The sequence below is a fragment of the Orycteropus afer genome, unplaced genomic scaffold, assembly GCF_000298275.1.
Source record: "Orycteropus afer afer isolate SDZICR_OR568_19922 unplaced genomic scaffold, OryAfe1.0 scaffold00048, whole genome shotgun sequence".
Taxonomy (NCBI): Eukaryota; Metazoa; Chordata; class Mammalia; order Tubulidentata; family Orycteropodidae; genus Orycteropus; species Orycteropus afer.
In genome coordinates this window covers 4162811-4185345 of record NW_006921635.1, presented here as the reverse complement: position 1 = coordinate 4185345, position 22535 = coordinate 4162811, and the positions used below count along the sequence as shown (strand labels likewise).

The 22535-nt window shown below is 46.4% G+C and overlaps 1 protein-coding gene and 1 non-coding gene across 2 annotated transcripts in view; one reads left to right on the top strand and one right to left on the bottom strand.

Annotated features, from left to right (window-relative positions):
- The window catches only part of P2RX7 (purinergic receptor P2X 7), a 50026-nt gene that overhangs the window by 10008 nt on the left and 17483 nt on the right, over positions 1-22535 (top strand). Inside the window, 7 exon segments of the mRNA XM_007938259.2 lie at positions 5076-5244; positions 6366-6434; positions 8710-8782; positions 10227-10323; positions 14326-14406; positions 15470-15599; positions 17469-17605. Coding sequence (XP_007936450.1) covers positions 5076-5244; positions 6366-6434; positions 8710-8782; positions 10227-10323; positions 14326-14406; positions 15470-15599; positions 17469-17605 — 756 coding nt within the window.
- On the bottom strand, positions 7588-7658 carry TRNAG-UCC. The gene has a single exon. It is a non-coding gene; the product is annotated as a tRNA-Gly (tRNA).

Sequence of the window (22535 nt, the reverse complement as noted above, 5' to 3'; positions counted from 1 at the left end):
ACAATGTAGAACAAAACTCAAAATCATAAAAAAGACCAGGATACTGGTCTCAAAGAGTCTGGTAAAACCCCCAAGACTATGGCCCCTAGTCACCCTTCAAGCCAGGAACTGAACTCACTCCTGTGGCTTCCAGCCAAATAACAGGCATATACAGTGAACATTTATACCAGGTGAAAATACACTCCTTAGAATGATCAATCGTGGAAGAACGGAAGGGCAGTATTTACACATAGAGATAGCCCATGGGGCAGGAATGGATAAGAAAGAAGGACACAGGGAAGAGATAACTACAAGGGAGAAGTGGGAAGAGAGCTATTGCATTATGGGGAATTGCAGTCAATGTCATGAAATAAAATGTGTATGAACTGCTGTGTACAAAATAAATTTTCTCTGTAAATGTTCACGCAAATCATAATAAAATTTTTTTTTTAAAAAATTATCTGACAAAATATGAACCCAGAACTCTTCTTGTAGTTTAATCAGGGTATTACAGGTCACTGGACTTAGCACCTCCAAGAGCTGACTGTTCTACTTATCTCGCTGAAGGTTAAAAAAGCACTCGTCTTTTCTAGATGATATAATTCACGAGTGCAGGGTTTTCTAAAAGTTTCAGGCTTTTCACCACAAACTTCTGCCAAGCTGGGCTGCCCTCTGTTTGTATTTATATAATTGATATTTTGAGCTCCAGGACAGGACTCTTCATTTAACCATTATCTTTCACTTTACTGGAAAATGTTAACTAATGCCCTGGGACTCACTGCTTGCTCTCCATACAGCAGAATGTCTAGAAAATACTGTTTTCTTGGGTGGGAGGTGTTTTTTTTTTTTTTTTTTTCCCCTAATGCATAGTGGCTAAGGCACTTGACTGCTAACCAGAAGGCTGGAGGTTCAAACCCACCAGCCACTCCTCGGAAGGAAGGTTGGGCAATCCTACTTCCGTAGTGATACTGCCTCGGAAACCCAAGGAGGGGTCGCTATGAGTCAGGGCTGACTCGACAGCACATAACAACAACAACAACGAGAGAAAGAGACAGTTTGGGAGGAAATAAAAAGAAGAGTTTTCCAGATGTGCTAGATGGTGATGGATGGAGCCAAAAGGAACAGAAGTCACAGTGATGCCTTAGTCATGCAATGGGCCACAAGAAACTGAAACCCACTCAAGCTAGCAGACACAAGTACATTAGAGTGAGACAGGGGTTTTTACACAGCCACCAACAGGCCTATCTCACTGTGGGAGCCAGAATACAGACAGAGAGATGCCGTCAAGTCAACTCTAATGTGTGGAGACCTTACACACAACAGAGCAAGAGGCTGCCCGGTCCTGCGTCATCCCACCATCACCGGCATGTTCTAGCCCACTGCTGTGATGGCCGTGACCATCCATCCCACTGAGTGAGGGCTCCCTTGCCTTCGCTGGCCCTCTACATCACCAAATAAGATGGCCTCCTCCAGAGGGCTCCCCCTGGATGATGTGTCCAAAGCACCTTGGATAATGTTCCATTGTGATCCATAAGGTTTTCATTGGCTAAATTCTGGAACTAGATCATCAAGCCTTTCTTCCTTATCTATCTTCGTCTAGAAGCTCAGCTGAAACCTGTCCACCATGGGTGTCCCTACTGGTTTCTGAAATACCAAAGGCATAATTTCTAGTATTACAGCAACGCACACGCCACCACAGTATGACAGACACTAAAAACTGACAGACGGATGGTGGTCAATCTCTAGAGGATCAGGACACAGATATCTTTGGGAAGGTCATTATTCTGTCTACCACACTGATGGTGAGCAAATGCTGGGATGTTAAGAGAAGGACAGAAAGTTGTGAGAGTGAAGATGAAAGAAGTGGAGAAGAAGGAAAGCAGGGGAGGTCTCCAGAGATTTCTCAAAGAAACGTGCTACCAGCAGTGTTGATCAGATAGTCATCTGGAGCCAGAGAGAAAGGAAGTTCACTTTCAGGTCACATTCTTTGACTTCAGCGTTACCTTTGCTCAGTAAGCTCGGATGTTCAAGGAGGAGAGACAGGCTTGGCTAAAAGGCACTTCTTTCCTGCCAAGTCTTACATACCCTCTGGCCATGCTGGCATGGGCCCGGGGCCATCTTCAATGTCACTATCACTCTGCGAAAGCCGTCCACATCCAGAGCCTGTGGCTTGGGACCCTGAAGAACAGCTTCATGGTGGGCACCTTCATCTACATCTGGTGAGTCTGGGGTAGAGTGCCTGCCTCTGGTCCACAAGGTTCACCCTTACCTTCCAGCCTTTCCTCCTCTGCTCCCTCCACAGTCCTCCTCTTCAGCCAGGCTTCCTGAAGTGCTCCTTGAAGGGCCCTGGCTCCTCTCTCATTAGCTCCTGCCCAGCTCTCCATTCTCCTGTCTCTATCTCACCCATCCTAAGAGCTCAGCTAAGTTTCCAACTCCTTCGGGCCCCTGCTAGCTCCAGAGACCAGTGGTTTTGCCCTCTTCAGAATGCAGAGAATTATAGCTTCTTGAAGCTGCGTGGTCCTAGGGCTTAAGGATACTGCCAACTCCCCTTTTCTCTCTCCTTTTTCTCTGATACAGCTGTGAAGCACTTTAAATCTTAAAATTATATGCTCTTTATTATACAAAGGCAGGTTTTTGGGTTATGAGAGGGTTGGATTCCATGTGGTACATTCTGGAATGAATCTGAGTGATCAGAATTGAGCTCCCTGAATGGTAAGTCACATTGACCCAGTGTTATTTTGGGAGAATGTTGCAATACCCCATAGAAGCAAACACCGTATGCAGCGTGTACATGTTGCGAGGCTTGGAGGATGTTTACTGTTGGACAAATATTCTCATGTGTGTCGTGGAATTATATTTGATAACTCTGTCTCATACATGCTGGCTGGATCTCAAATCTGTACCCATAGCCTCAACACATTCCTTGATGAGCTTTCTTTTTTAACTGAATTTTACAGATATTCCACTGCCCCACTTCAGAAATAAAATGAATCCAGTTTTATTCTCTACAAACCCCTTTGCCATCCCATTCCCTTTCTTCTCCACTTATAAACACCACCTTCATCTGCTTTATATTTCTACATGTTTGTACCTGTAAATATATATATATTATTTTCCTTTTTAAAAAACGAAATTCACAGAACATAAAATTAACCATTTTAGAGTAAACACTTCAGCGGCACTTAACGCACAACGTTGTGCAACCACTACCTCCATCTAGCTCCAGAGCATTCTATCACACCAAACAAAAGCCCATCCCAGAGCCTGTCCTTCCCATTCTCCCCTCCTCCCAGCCCCTGGCAACCACCAATCTACTTTCTGTCTCTATGAATTTGTTCTTTCTGGGTATTTCATATAAATGGCATAATAAAACCATGATAATAAAAATCATAAAGATTTTACTTTCATGTCTAGGTTCTTTAATGTAGCATAATGTTTCAAGGTGGATCCACGTCGTATTGTAGCATGAACTTCATTCCTCTTTATGGCTGAACGATGGTCCATTGTATGTTTAGACCACATTTTGTCCATCCATTTGCCTGTTGATGGACACTTGGGTTGTTTCTACCATTCGGCTGTTGTGAATATTGCAGAGAACCCTGGTGCAGGACAACTGCAATTCTGAAGGCTCCTTGAGTGATTCTACTGTTTAGCCATGTCCTGGCCCACCTATTTTGGCTTCCCAAGATCAGCTCAGAAGGGCAGCCATTGGCTTTCACTTCTTAAATCACTCAGAAGCGAGGCAGAGAGAAGGGACTAAATAAAGTTCTGCTGAGTGAGTGAGCAAAGCATTTTAAATTAACCCACTTTTAATTATTCAGGGCAATGGGAGACAAGGAGAACATAAATGGAGGGAATGTTACTTTTTTTTTTTTTTTAATTGTGATTTGGGTGAAAATTTACAAAGCAAATTCACTTTCCATATAGCAGTTCACATACCTTGTCTCAGGGCACTGACTACAGTTTACCACAATACAACAGCTCCCCTCCCACTTCCTCCCGATAGTTACCTCTTCCCTGTGTCCATCCCTTCATGCACTCCTGTCCCCTGAGCTGTCTCCCTGAATGCAACGTTTTTTAACTTTAATTTTTTTTTTAACTTGCTCCCTTCATTTCCCTCCCCCATCATGATCATTTGGATTCCTGCTATGGAGAAGGTATTAAAAGCTAATGAACTGACTGAAAGACAGGAAACCAGAGGCAGAGCCATGGCATACATGAGGAAAAGGACGGTGGTTAAGAGGCCTGTCTCTGAGTGTGGACCTCAGTTCTGTCCATCTGTGAGACCTCAGCAAAGCTCCGTCACCTTGCTGGGCCCATCCCTTCACCTACTGAAGGGTGAGCATTAGAGGAAATGATCCACATCAAGTCCTTGCCGCAGCATTGAACTTGTTAGTTGCAGTGGAGTTGGTTCTGACTCCCTGAGACCCCTGTGTGCAGAGCAGAGCCGCTCTTACAGGGCCTTCAAGGCCGTGACCTTTCAGGAGCAGATCCCCAGGTCGATTTTCCAAAGTGTCTCCAGGTGAGTTTGAACCACCAACCTTTTGGCTAGTAGTCAAGTGCTTACCCAACCAACAAAGTTAAGTAAGTGCTCCATGAACAGTAGCTGCTATGATCGGAATTATTTATAAACCAGGTGGATGTTCCTGGAAAGCAGGTGGCTGGCCCTCTAGCTGTACCCTTAGACAGGAAAACGCTGATGTGTTACTGAGCCCCAGGACAAAGCTGGAGGACCAACCTGGGGCTGGACGTTGGTATGGAGGAGCTATCCAGTGAGTTAGCATTCCTATGGGGCAACGTTAGAGGTTGGCATGGGGACAATTGTTTCCATGTGTTGAGCACCTACTGGGAGCCAGATACTGGGCTAAGGAGTTTGCATGTCTCACTTAATCTTCACAGCAACCCATGAAGTGAGTGTGACTATTATTCCCACTTTACAGCTGGGGAGAGTGAGTCAGAGAAGTGAAGTCACTTGCCCTGAGTCACCCAGCAGAGCTGAGACATGAAAGGAGGCAGCCTCTGAAATCTGCATCCCGACCCACTGGCCCTTGCCCCCCTCACCAGAACCCTCAGTACTTCTGTGTGTGCTGTTCCAGCTTTGCTCTGCTGAGTGACAAGCTGTACCAACAGAAGGAGCCGGTGATCAGCTCTGTGCACACCAAGGTGAAGGGGATCGCGGAGGTGGAAGAGGAAACTGTGGAGGATGGAGTCAAGAAGGTGGTGCCCAGCATCTTTGACACTGCGGATTACACCTTCCCTTTGCAGGTGAGTGAGCACTGGGCCACGTTCTGGTCACGGTGGCTGGGCCTCACCCACCCACCCTACGGCCTGGAGCCTCCCTCCAGACAGGAGTTGTGGTTGGCCCTACTTAAACAGCCCCATGAAAATCCCAAATGAGAAAACCTAAAATTGCAAAACTGGGTCAGATCCAGCAGTTGGAAGAGGGGATGATTCGCTGATTTAGTGAATCCTCCAGGGTTTCTCAAAATAGCAGCATGGCCTGGCGCGTTTCAGACACAATTTAATTCCTTCACACTCTGTTTATACCTGGCTTTTTAGGAGCAGGGCCATCAAGTGACCAAGGTCTGGCCAGACTCAGCAGGGCGAAGAGCTTTCTACCCTGAGAGCACCAGCCCTTCTGTACTGTATATGTGGCATTTTATCAACAAAAATGTTTCCTTGAGACCAATTCAACCTCAGGTGTTTTATTTGCACAAAGAGAGGACATGGATGACAAAGAGAGGGATGGGGTGGATGGCTGAGAGCCTAAATGTACAAGAAGAGAAAACGAAAGTAGCATTATCAAACAGGAGACCTCAAAGAAGGTAAACAATGGTAAAGATCAGATAGGGGAAGGGAGGACCAAAGGGCAATTGGCAGCCCGGGAGCTGGAAGGCGCAAAGCCTAAACCCCAAGCCGCTGTGTTTGCTTCTACCAGTAGGTCATAACATCGCCAGTCCTTTCCCAGGTGGTGGGATGCCCTAATGCCCTTCAATTAAAGTCGTGGATAATCTGAACAGTACTCAGATGAAGCCCACGCTCCCCCACCTCCGCCTCCCCAGGTCCCTGGAGTTTCAATTTAATGGGATTTTGTGTCAAAAATGAAAAGGCTGCTTCTGAGGCTGGCATGGAAAATGAATGCTGCATCAGTGTGAATGTTCCCCTGCCCTCCCCTGGCTCAGCGGGAGCTCACCCTGCTCAGATATTAAGCCCTGGGCACATTCCGAGCTGTTCAGAGACCCTGCTTTCTAAATTGAAGCTTAGAAGAGTGGGAAGGTGTCCCCCCACACACCCCGACCCCGGCGCCCAGCAAGCAGGGCTCTTCGGATTACGTGGTGCTGTTCCCAAGGCATCGCATTGCCCTCCTTGCTCCCTTCTCTCTGCAGGGAAACTCCTTCTTTGTGATGACAAACTTTCTCAAGACAGAAGGCCAAGTTCAGGAGTTTTGTCCTGAGGTAAGGAGGGGACCAGGAGTGGCTGGATGGGTGATGAGAGTCCCTGAAGGTAGCAAGGAGCAGTGCATGGAAATTAGGGCCCAAGGTGTATTGAAGGCCACAAATATTAACTAAGCCCCTTTTGTGGGGCTGGTGCCGGGGTGGGTGGAGCAAGGAGAGGACTCAATAGTGTGCTCTGCAGCCACCAGGCTCCCGCTGCCCCGTTGGTCTCCAGCTGGAGTCCTGCCCCTTTCATCTCTCAGGTGTAGCTCCCAACGGCAGTGATCCCTAACAGCATTTCCAGCCTCACAGTATTTCCAGCCTTGTTTCACAGGCTCAGAGAGGTTAAATGATGTCCCCAAGGGCACATGGCTTGCTGGGGGCAGAGCCAGGGTTAGAAGTCTGGTGCCCTCATTCTGTGTTTCCTGCAACAAACCACTGTGACTGGTCTGCGGTGCCAGTTCTGAGAAGCACTGCAAAGCAGCTCAGGTTTGCCTTTCATCTCTTAAAAATTCTGGCCTCCAGAGCAAATGCAAATGCCCTGTGTCCTCTCTTCTCACCCATCCCCACACAGTTTCCCACGTGATGGCTTTGCCCTCTCTGTAATCTTGGCCTGTTTCTACCTCTTTCTGGAACATTCTTCTCCATCAAAATGTGTTTGACAGTCTGTCTGTTCACAGTCCTGCTCTCTGCTTTTTAAGATGAGAGCTACCTACTGTGAGTAGTGTTACGAATTGATTTTGTGTCCCTCAAAAATATAGGGTCGCATCCTAACTGCCACCGCCCCCCCACCTATGAATGTGACCTTATCCGCAAATGTTATCTTTGCAGATGTAATCAGTTAACTCGAGGTCACCCTGGAGTGGTTGTTACTAGTTGCCATTTATTTCTTCTTTATAGCAGACCGAAACGGTGCCCAGTCTGTGCCACCTTCTCGGTCGCTGGTGGTATGTCTGAGTCCGTGGTTGTGACTTCTGTGTGGTGCCTTCTACCCCGAGAGGCTCACCCTCCAGCACGCATCCACAGGGTCCTCACTGGCTGATCTGTGGGTAAATCGTCAGGCCTTCCCCCCCAGGCAGGAAGCTTAGTCTGGAAGGTCTGTCTGGTGAAGCCTGTTGACCATCACAGCAACACACAGGCCTCCACTGACAGACAGGCGGCGGCTCTCATGAGGTGCACTGGCGGGGGATCGAACCCAGGTCTCCTGCACGGAAGGCGAGAATTCTACCACTGAACCACCACTGCCCCCTCACTGAGCAAACACTATGTGCCAATCCCTTTCTTTTCATAACCCACTTAATCCTCACACTGCCAGGTACGACAAATCTGTCCACCCTCTTACAGATGAGGAAGCTGAAGCTCAGAGATGAGAAGTGACTGGCCAAGGTCAGAGCTAGAGACTAGCGCAGCTATCCCCAAACCTAAGTGTGTCCAAGACCTGGGTCGTGCCCCCACATCTCTGTGAAAGCCACACACTGCACGGAGGACAGTGGGCTGGGGCTACTTGGATGCCTAGGCCTTCTCCTGGCTACCCCAAGACTGGCTGTTAAGCCTGCTCCCTAGAAAACAGCAAGTCCTCTCGCTTCTCTCTCCCTTACTCTGCCCTTCCACTTGAGACCGGGCTGCCCTCATTTTCTCAGACTCGGGAGAGAGTGCTGGCTGGTGTCCCTCGTTTCCAGCTTCCTGTTGAGCCGTGGCGCCTGTCTGCATTACTCAGCTCCGCAGCCACAGAGCTGCTCAGGCCAGGCCACCTGCTCACTGCCCCCAGGGCCATCCCCAAAATGGTCCCTGGCTGCCCTGACAGCACTTTTTCAATGTTTGTTTATATTTTTTATTGAGATGTAACTCACATGCCATAAAACTCACTGCACGCAGTTGTGCGACCATCATTACTAATTCCAGAACGTGTCTGTCACCCCAAGAAGACACCCAGCACTCATCAGCAGTCTCTCCCCATTTCCTTTGCTCCCAGCCCCAGGCAAAGACTAATCTACTTTCTATCTCTATGGATTTGCCTCATATACACGGAATCACACAATATGTGGCCTTTTGTGACTGGCAGCTTTCATGTAGCATGTTTTCAAGGTTTGTCCATGTTGTAGCATGTATCAGGACTTCACTTCTCTTTATGACTGAATAATGGTCAGTCATACTGAATGCACCACATTTTTATTCATTCCTCTGTTGATGGAATTGGGTTGTTTCCACTTGTTGGCCACTGTGGACACCGTGTTCAGGTTCCTGTGTGGACACAGCCATGTTGTCTTTGCTTACACCCACTCCATCTTTCCCGCAGTACCCCACCCCCAGGACGCTCTGCCACACTGATCGGGACTGTAAAAAAGGACGGATGGGCCCACATAGCAAAGGTACTTTCTGTCTCCACTCCTGAGCAGTAGTGACATTCCTGGGGTAGTGACATTCGCGATGCCCACTTCAGCTCTGTAGACCTCTGGCTCCCAGCATCTTTCCCACCACCACCAAGCCACAGGCAAGTTGGAGTCTGATTGTGCCTTGGCTCTGCCCCAGGGGACCACCTGCTGACCATGAACCTGACTCCAAATCCCCAGTGAGGGAAGCTCCTGCAAGGCTAGCAGAATGAGCAGGCTCAGGATTCTAAGTGGCAGAAACCATCCAAGTTACCCCCAGAGGTTGAGGAGCATGAACTAGTACTCCTCCCAGGACCCCGGGGGCAGCTTCTACAGCAGCCTGCATATTTTCCGTATCCTCTCTTGTTTTAACTTACAAAGGCATGTGAAGTTTGCCTTCTACTCGATCACATGTGTGCTTGAGTTGATGCGGAAATCATTTCAACATTATTTACTATCTAATGAACTTTGTCTCCTGGAATCTGTTAGTACTACTGCGGCTCCAGGAAGACCCACATGCTTATTCTGTGACTACACAGCCCTGAACGTGCCGAGGACCCTAGGGGTACTCAGATGCCTGTCCGAGAAGCCAAGTTCCAATCTATCCATACCAAACTAGGTGCTACACCTATTCAGCTCCCCTCTCAGGCACTTGTTCTTACTTAAAGAAGAAGAAACAGAATCCATGGCTTGCTGTGCTCTAATTTAAAAAAAAAAAAAAAAAAATTCTTGTAGCAAAATACACATAACACAGAAGTCACCATTTCAGCCGTCTTCAGGGTACAGTGAAGCAGCATCATAGACATTCACATGTTGTGCAACCATCTCCACTACTTATTTCCAGAACTTTTTCTTCCCCAAAAACAGAACTCTGTACCCCTTACGCAGTAAGTCCCCATTTTCCCCTCTACCCCCCATCACTACTGTCTGTCACTACAACTTTGTTTATTCTAGATGGGCCATACAAGTGGAATCATACACTATATGACCTTTCATATGTGGCTCATTTCACCAGCATGTTTGCCAGGTTCATCCAGTCATAGCATGTATCAGGGCTTCATTGATTTTCATGGCTGAATAATATTCCATGGTATGGACAGACTACACTGTGTTTATCCGTTCATTTACTGATGGCCGTTTGGGTTGTTTCACCTGCGGGCTGCTGTGAACACTACTGCAGCGCACCCTGGTGCATAAGAACCTGTCTGAGTGCCTGCTTCAATTCTTTTGCGTCTCTTAGCTCCTTTATCGAAACTCTTGCTATTGTTTTTTGCCTGCTTGCTTTGCCTCATGCACAGCTGTGGTTAGGATGGGGACTGAAACTGCCTGCCTTGCAAAGCCTAAACAGTCTTGTGTAGGTTGACTTAATGATTTGCCTTCTGGGGGAACGTTTTCTCCTCAGTTCTTTCACACCAGTGGTTCAAACACCCCTTGATCCCCACAGGAGTCCAGACTGGAAGGTGTATACAGTATAAAGGGAAGCAGAAGACCTGTGAAGTCTTTGCCTGGTGCCCTATCGAGGCAGTGGAAGAAGCCCCTCGGTGAGTGGCTTGGTGGGGACAGACACAGCAGCCCTCAGCAGAAGTTCTTGCCAGGGGCTACTCAGGGCTCTCCCTTCTCGATCCAATCCTGCAAAGTCCTAGGTTTTCGTGGCTTGGTGACCCCCGTGCCAGGCACACTATTTGGCACAATGCCAGTGATTTGTGGTAAGGCCATGATGGTTTTAAAATACTGAAATCATTCTGTACCCAGCTGGCAAAAAGCTACTACCCCAAGCACACATAGGCAGGAACTGCCTCAGAAACCACAAGGGCATGATTTTTCTATATTTCAGCACAAAGTTGTTAGAGGGAGTCGGACTCAAATCCTAGCTATGGTATGTTCTTTCTGTGTGATTTTGGGCAAGTGACTTAACCTCTCTGAGCTTCAGTTTCCTCATCGGTAAAATGATGATAAAAATTACACCTACCTGGTGGTGTAGTGGCTGCTAACCAGGTCAGTGGTTCAAATCCACCAGCCACTCTGTGGAAGGAAGATAGGGCAACCCACTTCCTTACCTCCGAAAACCAGTGGGGGTCGCTCCGAGTCACAATTGACTTGATGGCAGTGAGTTTTTTGTTAGGCTATTAGGATTAAATGAGACGACACTTGTACAGTGCTTGCAAGTCGGCTCAGTGCTCGACAACAGACACACACATGCACACAGACACGTGCAGACACGTAGACAGACACCCCATACACACACTTTCAGAGACACACAGACCCACTAAACAGTGCTGGTGGTTCCAGGCCAGCATGTTCAACAGAACTTTCTGCAATGATGGGAATGTTCTGTATCTGCTCTGTCCAATATGGTAGCCTCCAGCTACGTGTGGTTACTGCAACTGAGGTGGTGATTGCAACTGAGAAACAATTTTTAATTTAACTTAAATAGCCATGCATGCCTAATGGCTACCATAAGGATAACACAGTTCCATACCACTGTGACTCTGAGCCACTCCATCAGCATCTGTGGGCAAAGAGAAGACTGCTTCAAACTGGCTTTCTAGAAGGCTGGGCAAAGATCCCTGATGGTAGGGAGGGTGCAGGAGGCAGCATCACTGGCCTTCAAGCATCGAAGCCATTACCCAGGTCTATTTCTAGATCAGAGCAGGAACTGTCACTGAAAGGATGTCCAGGGCCTGGGAAGCCCAGCGCTGGGCAAGATATCCGCCTATGCGCCAGCAGTCCCTGGTTCAATGCAATCCTGTTAATTGGCTGTGGCTTCTAGTTCTGGCTCTGCCACCACCTATACCTCCAACATGCTCGCCCCTGGGCTATGTTTTTCACATGATCTTGGGCAAGCAAGTTCCTGAACTTCAGTTTCCTCATGTCATACAAGGAGACTCAATAATACGATGCATTTCATATTTATTCAATACATCCATTACCACCTACGAGGTATTAGATTACCAGCCACTCCTTGGAAGGAAGACTGGGCAATCTACTTCCATAGAGATACTGCCTTGGAAACCCAAGGAGGGGTCACTATGAGTCAGAAATGACTCGATGGCAGTGAATTTTTTTTAGGTGTATCTAATATGCCTTTCACATGTAACTATATGCAAGAGACTACACTAAGTCTTCTGTAAAAAACAAGAAAACCCAGGTATGGAGCAGACCCCAAGGCTCGTGCAGTCTAATAGAAGAGATACCATATGTACACAGAGAGCTGCAATTCAAGACAGACAGTTCTAAGTATTGAGAGAGAGGAACAAAGGGCTGTGATCCTTAAAGGCTCAGGATTCTTTGAGTGTCCAGGAAGCGCGGGGTCTAGGATGCATGAAGGGCACAGGGTCTGGTACACAGCAGATGTTTGTCACAAATAACCTTTTTATTTTTTCCAATATAAGAGACTGAAACTTGCCTCAGAAAAAAAATAAGGTATTATTTTTGACTCCTGTAAATGAGGAGTCCAGAGGTAAGGGCTTCAAGCAAGGTTTGATCTAGGCTTCAAGTGGTTTCAAGATTTATTCTGTATTCTCTCTAACTCAACCACTCTTTCTCCTGTTTGGTTCTCTTCACATCACAGGTCTGGGGAACTCCAGGTTTACATGGTCTTAACTACTAGTGATCCCAGCTGGAAATGAGAGTGTCTCTTTCCCAGGAGTTCCTCCAAAAGCCCTAGAATGGTCTCCTTGGCCTGAGTCACATCACCATCTATAGCTCAATCACTGTGGCCAGGGCTTGGGTCACTTGCCCACCCAGGAGCTGTAGGGTGGATAGGAGATGGAGTCAGTCCCACTTAACTCTCTGGCCTGAGAGAGGAAAAGAGATGCCCCCGCCCAAAAGGCAGAAAATTGAGGCTGTATCACCAGGAGGGGAAAACTGAGGCACTACTCCCAGAAGGGGGCATGGATGCTGGATAGGCATAAATTACACTGTTCCCCACAGCTGTATCCTAAATAGAGTTCGAGCGAGGTTCTGGAAGTTGTGGAATAAAAGGAGATCCTTCTTGGTTTCCTCTTCCAAATACCCTCCCACCCTTTCCTGGTGCTACTCCCAATATGTATCTGCCACCTACTCAGCCATGCCAGGCAACAGGGTGCCAGCTGTCTCACTTTATCCACAGGTGGTTCTCTTCACCCATAGACTCATAAAGACAAAAGCTTTGACTATACTGTTCATCACTATGCCCATCCATATACTGTGCCCAGTATGTGATGAATGCATGGATGGATGGTTGGCTGGACCTTTGTAATCCAGAATTTGCACTCCTGTAACTCACAAGGGGGAGCTCTGGTGGCATAGTGCCAATTTACCCTACTCAGAATCTCCACTGTTGTTGTTGTTATGTGCCGTCGAGTCGGATCCGACTCATAGCGACCCCTCTTTGGGTTTCTCAGGTGGTATCACTACGGAAGTAGATTGCCCAACCTTCCTTCCGAGGAGTGGCTGGTGGGTTTGAACCTCCAGCCTTCTGGTTAGCAGTCAAGCGCCTTAGGCCCTATGCCACCAGGGTTCCTAGAATCTCCACAGGACTGATTTAGTCAACTATATAAGGAGCCCTGGTGGCCCAACAGTTAAGCACTCAGCTACTAACCAAAAGGTCAGCAATTTGAACCCGCCAGCCATTCTGTGCAAGAAAAGACCTGGCGATCTGTTCTGATAAAGATCATAGCCCAGGAAACTCCATGAGGCAGTTCTAGCCTGTCCTAGGTCTCTGTGGGTCGGAATCGAGTCCTACCACACAACAACAACATAGTGCTTTTGTCAATCTCTGTGTTGTGTGGCCCTATGCGTACATCCGGGGATAACAAGATAAGAAACTATTGCTCTAGCCCTGCAGGAGCGTTAAGCCTTTTGGGAAAGACACAAACAGTATGTACTGGAGCTGGCCTGTATCAGTTCTGAGCCGATTACGATCATCCTGTCCCAACTCTGAGTTCAGTGATATCCATTTGGTAGCTTGCAATCAGTCACAGTGGGAATATCTGCATCACAATAATTACCAAATGCTATAAATCAGGGCTTTGTTTTTTCTCCTGGAAAGCCATTTGTTGAACATTTATCAACACACCACTGGATACATGCAAGCACACCACTATGTCAGAGTAGGGGAGGAGTCACAGTCAATGCGGAGGGTCCCGAGGAGGAAGAGTGTCTTTCTGGGGAAGCTGGAGAAGTTTATGGAGAACTGGTAGGGTTTTGTTCACTAGGCTGATGCACCTATTTCTATTCCCTTAACCCAAGGGCCATGGTGGCACCATGGTTAAAGCATTGGCTGCTAACCAAAGGTCAGCTGCTAACCAGCTGCTCTGCAGAAGAAAAATGTGGCAGTCGGCTTCCATAAAGATTTACAGCCTTGGAAACCCAATGGGGCGGTTCTACTCTGTTCTATAGGGTAGTTATGAGTCAAAATTGACTCAGTGACAATGGGTTTGGGTTTGGTTTTATCCCAGTGACCAAAGTGACAAACCAGAAGCCTCTGATCTCATTGACTCACTGACTCTCTCGGTCACCGCTGTAGTCACTATTTCCCCTTTTCCATTCCTCTCTCTCAGGCCTGCCCTCTTGAAGAGTGCAGAGAACTTCACTGTGCTTATCAAGAACAATATCCACTTCCCTGGCCACAATTACACCACGTAAGTGCCCAGAACAGCCGGCTGCATTAGTCATATACTGTTATAGACCACCACCCAAAACTTAGTAGCTTGAAACAACATCATCACCTCACAGTGTTTGTGGGTCAGGAATCTGCAAAGGCCTTTGCTAGGTGACTCTGGCTCAGGGCTTCTCAGGTTGCAGTCAGGCTGTCAGCCAGGGCTGCCATCACCCCCAGATTGGACTGGGGCTGGAGAATCTTCTTCCAAGCTCATCCATGTAGCTGTTGACAGGAGGCTTGGTTCTTCACCATGTGGACCTCTCCCTAGGGCCGCCTGAGCATCCTCACAACGTGGTGGTTGGCTTCCCCTAGAGCAAGCAATCCAGTCGAGAAAGAGCACAAGCAAGCAGGACAGCACCCAAGATTACCCAAGCCACAGTCCTTCTTTCGAAGAAAAAAATATTTGTGTTTTGAGTGAAAGGTTAATGGACAAGTAGGTTCCCTTTTAAAAATTTCTGTAAATATTGTTCAGTGACTTGGGTTACATTTTTCACAACGTGTCAACATTCTTATTATTTCCCTTCTGGTTGTTCCATTTCCATTAGTCTAGTTTCCTTGCTTTCCTCTGACCTTTACATTTTTTGCTTTAGGGTAACTGTTGGCCGTAAGCTGTAATGGTCTTGCATAAATTATTTTTTTAAAAAAGGAGCACAATACACATGGGTGATATTGTTTATTATGAGCCAATCTGTCACTTAGCTGAAAGGTGACTTCCAGGAGTGGTTTCAGTTCAAAGTTTAAAAGGAACCTCATGGAAATCTCTTGGGGTTTCTCTAGTTTCCACTGGTCCAGTAAGTGTAGCCTTTTCACAGAGAGGAGCCATAGTCTCCTATAACCTAATCTCAGAAGTGGCACATCATCATTTCTGCCATATGCTGCTGGTCTCACACACCAACCTTGAATAGTATGGGAGGGGCTGTATGGGGGTGTGAATCCCAGGAGCTCACCGGGGCCTTCCTGGAGCCCAGCGCCCACACTGGCTCTCTGCTATGATGGCTACCACTTTCCAACAGAGATGTTTGTTTGCTTTTATTTATGCCCAGGAGAAACATCTTGCCAGATATAAACATCACTTGTACCTTTCACAAGACTCGGAATCCACAGTGTCCCATTTTCCGACTAGGAGATATCTTCCGAGAAAAAGGACAAAAGTTTTCAGATGTGGCAATTAAGGTTGGTGGTGCCTTTGAACAGTGGGGTGTTGGGGTGGGGGACTGTAAAAATGTTGTAGTGTTGACACCTGACTTCCTCTAACTTCATGAGGGGGAGGAAGAATCACTATCTCATCAACAGTCCAAGGCTGATTCCTATGAGGCAGAAGTCAGACCTGCCTCCACTCTCCAACCTTCTTATCAATTCTGACACCAACTGTCCCTCCCACGGCTCTCTCTACTTCTCTGCTGGCTTTTATAATTTGTTGCAATGGCCACACAGAATTCAAAGACATACTCATGGTTATGAGGGTTTATTAGGGAAGTAACAGGTTACAACATAGGTTTAAAAGCAGTAAGGATAGGTTTTTTGATCAAGACAGCCTCTTCTAAGCCGTGCCTGCAGGCAGATCTCTCTCTGACCCTCGGTCCCTCAGCCTGACCTGCTCCAGCAAGTATTACAAAGCAGCCTACTCCACCAATAAGCCCAAAGGCACTCAGTTCCAGCTCTGTGAGTCTGCAAGCCTTGGCCACCAACAAGTGCCCAGGGACAGCCAATCTGCCAGCAAGCCTCCTACCCAAAGGTGCTCGGCTCACTTGCTCCGTGGGCTGAGAAGCCCACCCCGCTGTCTCCTGCTGGTTTCCTGGTTCTGCTGCTGACATCTCCCTGCCGCTGCTTCTCTTGCCATCCCTTGCTGTCCTCTGCCATCTCTGATGTTACAGATCTCTCCCTCTGTCTCCGGGGCAAGGACGTCCTCAGTGCAGGAATCCTGGGTCTAAAGGACACGATTCACTCTTGATGGTCATGAACTCCCCCTTTCCACCTCTGGAATGGTCATTTTAAACCTAGTGGGGTGGTAAAACCAACCAATCCCTTTGTTAGGGTTCCATACACTTTATTCGCATGGTCTGACCCCACAAGGGTGCCATGCACCTTATTTACATTATTAGCAAGCTATCCAATCTCCCTGGTGGGCCACAAGCACCTCATTTGTATAGCCTCACTCAGTCATTTGGTGGGAGTTATGAAGACCTTAGCTAGAAGGGCCATATTAAGTAATTCACTGCACCACAGAGATGGAGGATGTCAAAGGCCAAGAGACCAGGTCACTGGGTCTCACATTGATTGTCTAGTAAAGGACATTACTTGCATTACCTCAGCTAACCCCACAACAGCCCTATGAGGGAGATCCTTGGTGTATCAGTTTTCTGGAGCTTCTATAACAAAATGCCATAAGTTGAATGACTTCTAAAAACAGAAATACATTGTGTCACAATCCTGGAGGCTGGGAGTTCAAATCAGGGGGTCAACCATGTTGATTCCTCCTGAGACTCCGAGAGAGACTCTGTTCCAGCCTCTCTCCTAGTTCTGGTGGGTCTTGCAACTCTTGGCATTCTGTGGCTTGCAGCTGTATCTGAAGATATTTAATGGAGTGCCCTGAATTCCAGTCTAATAAATTGAGACTCAGTCTTTGTGTGGAGTTGTTGAGGGTACTTGATGAAGGGAGTGGTTTGTTAAGTATACATATATATTTTTTCTTTTTTTTAAATACATTTTATGTACAGTAAAATACACAAAACTAAAGTGACATGGGTCAATGTGAGAAGTGTATTTTAGAAAAATAATTCTAATGACAGTATATCCCATATGATGGCAGGAGAAGAGAGAGATGTGTGTGATTGCCACAGTAGTATTTGTGTGAGTTAGAGGAAGCTGCACATAGGGCTCTTGAACACTTAATAAGCATTTTTCGTCTAAAAAGAAAAGCTTTCCTTCCGCGATCATCCCTAGCAGGCGGAAAGCCCAACACAGAGAGCCGGATGGTGGCTGTGTGACCCCACATCTCAGAGGACTTAGAGACTTGTTTCTTATTTGACATCTCATCTCCAGGGTGGAATTATGGGCATTGAGATCTACTGGGACTGCAATCTGGACAGGTGGTTCCATCACTGCAGACCGAAGTATAGTTTCCGTCGCCTTGATGACAAAATCACCAATGAGTCCTTGTACCCTGGCTACAACTTCAGGTAACTCAGCACTTCCGCTTAGGGTCTACACTGTCGCTGGCTGGGGATGGCCTGCAGAGGCCTTCCTGTGGAGCTGAACTACAGCAGTCAGTAGGACTAGTCACTGGTTTCCAAGGCAACAAGATGAATACAAAAGACTTCCTCTAAGAGCTAGGCAGAGACTGAATTTTTGTACAAACTTTTTTCTTTTTAATTATTAAAGAGAAACATACTCTCTAATAAAAAAAAAAAAAAAATCACTGGGAAACGAAAAGCACAAAGAAAAAACTACCCATAATTGCTTCACTGGAGATAATCCATGCTAAACCTCTGATGAGTTCCCCTTCCTCTATTCCAATTCTTTCATGAGGCTTGGAAGAGATCATATCACACGTACAATTTGGCACACACACCCCCAAACCCCAGGTCACTCACAATAATAATCACATAAATATCACAATAATGTGATAACCTTTGTGACTATCACATTAAGTGCCACTGAGTCAATTCCAACTCATAGTAACTCTATAGGACAGAGTAGACCTGTCCCATAGGGTTTCCAAGGCTATAAATCTTTACGGAAGTAGACTGCCTCATCTTTCTCTCATGGAGCTGCTGGTAGATTCAAACTGCTGACTTCTTAGTCAGCAGCCGAATGCTTTAGCTGCTATGCCACCAAAACTCCTTTCCCTTCCCTGCAAGTGTATTAAAACACTAGCTCCTCAGTTAGATGAATCTGGTTCGGGTACCCCTAGTGATCCCATGGCTTCAGTCTACACTCACAACACTCCAGCACCTAGAAAACACCCATTCTTGTTTTGAGCTCAGTAACCCATTGAGGTCCCACTGGTACAACTCTCACCTTCAATGTGTGAGGCTCAGGCAGCATTTAGTTCCGTTGTCATTGGGGTTGCCATTACTGGAGTGCCACCTGGACAGCAGCTAATACTACATTGTATTCATGTGATTTTTAAAAAATGTTTCACCCTGCACTTCTCTGTATATGGAGTGGGATGTGGTGCTGGAGGTATGGAGCTTGCCCTACTAGTTCATGCTGCCATCTTGACTGGAAGTCTTTTGGTAAGAAAATCTTAAAGACTTCTGAAAAACTGTGTCACACTTCCTTCTCACTTGCAGTGTTTTCATACTGTTATTGTGTCCTGGTAGTGCATTGTGTGCTTGCTGGACCTCAAAACTCCATGACTCCCCTAGGATTCAGAGTCATTTCCATTCTTAGCTTTCTGGAGGAATTAATAAAGTAAGTCTTCTATAACCTGTGTGTGTGTGCACTGTGCGTGCATACACGCATACCCTCCACTAGCATGCTTACTGACTCCTGGAGAGCTCTGCTCAAGCAAAATGAGTCTATTTATGTTTGACTTAAAGCAGCATCATAAGCCCACAAAAATGCTTCTATTTTGTAAAAATTTTTTTTAATTAAGATAATCAACATTTACTGAACATTTTCATTTGCACAGAACTGTGAAACATACTTACATACAATGTCTCTTTCTCTTTTTTTAAATACTATTTTATGGAGTTTTTGGTGAAAGTCTACACAGCAAGCTAGGTTCCCATTTGACAATTTCTATATGAACTGTTTGGTGACATTGGTTACATTTTTCCTATGTCAACATTCTCTTTAATTGTGCTCTGTTTCTTCCCTTTCTAGGGCTCTAGTTTCCCTGCTCCTTTTCCTTCTCATCTTTGCATTTAAGGAATTGTTGCTCTTTTTGTCTCATACTAATGGCTGGTTGTAAGAAGGCACAGACCTTACGGGTAATTCCTTTACTCTGTGTGTCACTGTGCTATCACTAAAAGGTGATCCCGGGGGACAGCCTCGGTTCTAGGTTACCTCTGTCTCAGGGTGATCACCTCAGGGGCTTCTCTGTTCTCGACTGTTCCAGTTTGTCTGTTCTTTTTCTTTCTTTCCTAATAAGAATTTGAGCTCTGCTTCATATTTTTCTCCCACTCTATCCAGGACCAACCATTATGAGCCTGGTCAGAATGGTCCGTGGTGGTAGCCAGGCACCATCTAATTCTTCTGGTCTGGGTGGATGAGGTTGTGACTCTTACAGAGTTTTTTCTTCTCTGTACTTTTGGTTACCTTCTTACTGTTTTGATCCTGGTGAGTCCCGTAGTTGTGGCTTAGATGGCTGCATGCGAGCTTTCAAGACCTCAGATGCTACTCATGTCACTGTTGTTGTTGTTGTTGCTGTTGTTATGTGCTGTCAACCCGACCCCTCCTTGGGTTTCTGAGGCGGTATCACTATGGAAGTAGATTGCCCAACCTTCCTTCTGAGGAGTGGCTGGTGGGTTTGAACCGCTAGTCTTCTGGTTAGCAGTCAAGTGCCTTAGGCACTATGCTACCAGAGCTCCTACTCATGTCACTAGGATGCAGATAATGATTTTTGTGAACTATTATTATGCCAACTGGCTGAGTTGGCCCATGAATCTATCGTCCTAAGCCTTCAAACTCAGAAAGCCAGTGCTGGAAGGCATTTGGTTATGTCTGAAGAGTATCCGTATTTGTGTCTTTAGTAAATATATGTGCCTATATCCACTTATTTGTTTCTATAGATACTTCTATCTGTTCTCACCTATGTACATATCTGTACTACTTGTAATACAATCAGCCTCCACCCACCCACATGTACTCAAACGTTTGTTATTACTTTGGTTGTGCTGTGCTCACTATATCCACCATCAGTGTCGCTTTCCCACCACTAAATGTAACTAGTCTCTACTGAATAAAGTCAACTTTCCCAGCCCACCCCCTTCCTGGTAACTGTCAGTGAACACTGGTCTCTTATTTATCTGTTCTTGTCTTCTTAGAAAAGAGGGATCATATAATATTTGTGAATGTGTGTTTATTTTTGTTTCAAGCCTGCACAGTGTTTTAAAAGTTAAGACACAGTACATAAAAAACTGACTTCCTGCTTGGCTTGGAAAATTGAGCTACTTGACAACTCTGGGCCCCCACCCCACCTGGCAGCAATTGGCTGGAGCTGATAATCAGTGGCTCCTTTAGAAAGGACGTGTGTCCTCTGGTTGGCCACTGTCCTCACCACCCCTTATTGCCTTATACCTGGCTTTATACCTTACATCAGTCATTTCTGTTACCTGCCTTGCTCTTTTAGGCATTTCAGTTACAGAACCTTGAGTCAAATGCTAGCTGAGATCAAGATACAAAAAGGCTTTTTGCCTCCTCCAGTTCAGTGGCGTTTCATCCAGGGCCCTGAAACCAGCTCCTAGTTTAGGTAACTTTTTGATCATTCCCTGCTGCTCTGCTGAATAGGCTCATGGCCATGAGCAGGAAGAGAGGACGGGATCAGTATCCCCTGACGGCCTCCCAGCCACGCTCCCAGCGGTCAGCTGAAGCATGTGGGCAATGCACCACTCCGACATTAGCAATGTCTTTGGAGTCACTGAGCTAAGCCTAAGAACATCCACTCCTGCAGAGAGCAGAGCTTTCTGAAGAACAGAAGTGGTGACGACATTAGTATTCTTTTAGAACAAAGTGTTAGAGCATTTCTTGTCTGGAACGAGCACCAGAAAAGATCTTTGGCCAAAAATAAAATGTCAAGATCTAACGGCTAACTAGACAAGCAATTTTCCAGTTAAAAAAAAAAAAAAAAAAAAAACTCACTGCCATCGAGTCACTACCGACTCATAGCAACCCCTCCTTGGGTTTCCAAGGTTGTATCTCTACAGAGTAGATTGCCCAGTCTTCCTTCTGAGGAGTGGCTGGGGTGTTTGAACCAACAGCCTTCTGATTAGCAGTCAAATGCCTTATGCACAAGGCCAACAGAGCTCCTCTATTTTCCAATACCCGAACCAAAAAGATCAGCATATAAGGGTATGGACGTATATGCAGAGTATATCAAGTATATGAGAAAACAGGAAATTAATGATTATCACTCACATTACAAGGAGGTCTGGTGGCATAACGATTAAGCACTTGGTTGTGTTACCAGCAGTTGGAACCCACGCAGCGGCTCCATGGGAGAAAGACTGGTGATCTGCTTCAGTAAATATCACAGCCTAGAAAACTCTATGGGAAGTTCTACTCTGTCAGAAGGGGTCATTATCAATCAGAATGAACTCGGCAGCACCGAACAGCCACAACAATCACATTATGGAATTCTGCCCTTAACAGAAAGACCCACGAGAAAGTGGCCCTACTCAGTGAACGTGTGATTTGATTTATCTACCTGTGGGGCACACCCGCACAGGACCCACAACGCCTTTCTCTGGTTCAGAATGGGTATGTTCACCAAGAACATCCTTGCACAGAGTATTAAAAAAAAAAAAAAAAAAAAAAAACCTCACTGCTGTTGAGTTGGATCCGACTCATAGCGACCCCTCCTTGGGTTTCCGAGGCAGTACCACTACGGAAATAGATTGCCCAACCTTCCTTCCGAGGAGTGGCTGGTGGGTTTGAACTGCCAGCCTCTGGTTATCAGTCAAATGCCTTAGGCACTATGCCACCAGAGCTTCCCAGAATTACCATATGGCCCAGCAATTCCATTCCTGGGTGTGTATACCCCAAAGACTTGAAAGCAGATACTGAAAAAGATACCTGTAAGACAGTGTTCATAGCAATATTCACAATAGTCAAAAGGTGGAAACAACCCAAGTGTCCATCAGCAGATGAAAGGATAAACAAAATGTGGTCTATCCATGCAATGGAGTACTATACAGCCATAAAAAGGAATGAAGCTCTCATACGGGCTACAACACGGATAATCACAAAAAAACATGCTCAGTGAGAGAAGCCAGTCACAAAAGACCATACCTCATCTGGTCCCACTGATGTGAAATATCGAGGACAAATGCCTAGAGACAGAAAGCAGATCAGTCGTTACCAAGGGTTGAGGGGAAGGCGAGTGGAGTCATTGCTTGTAGGCACTGAGCTGTTGCTTGGGGTGATGGACAAGCTTTGGAAACA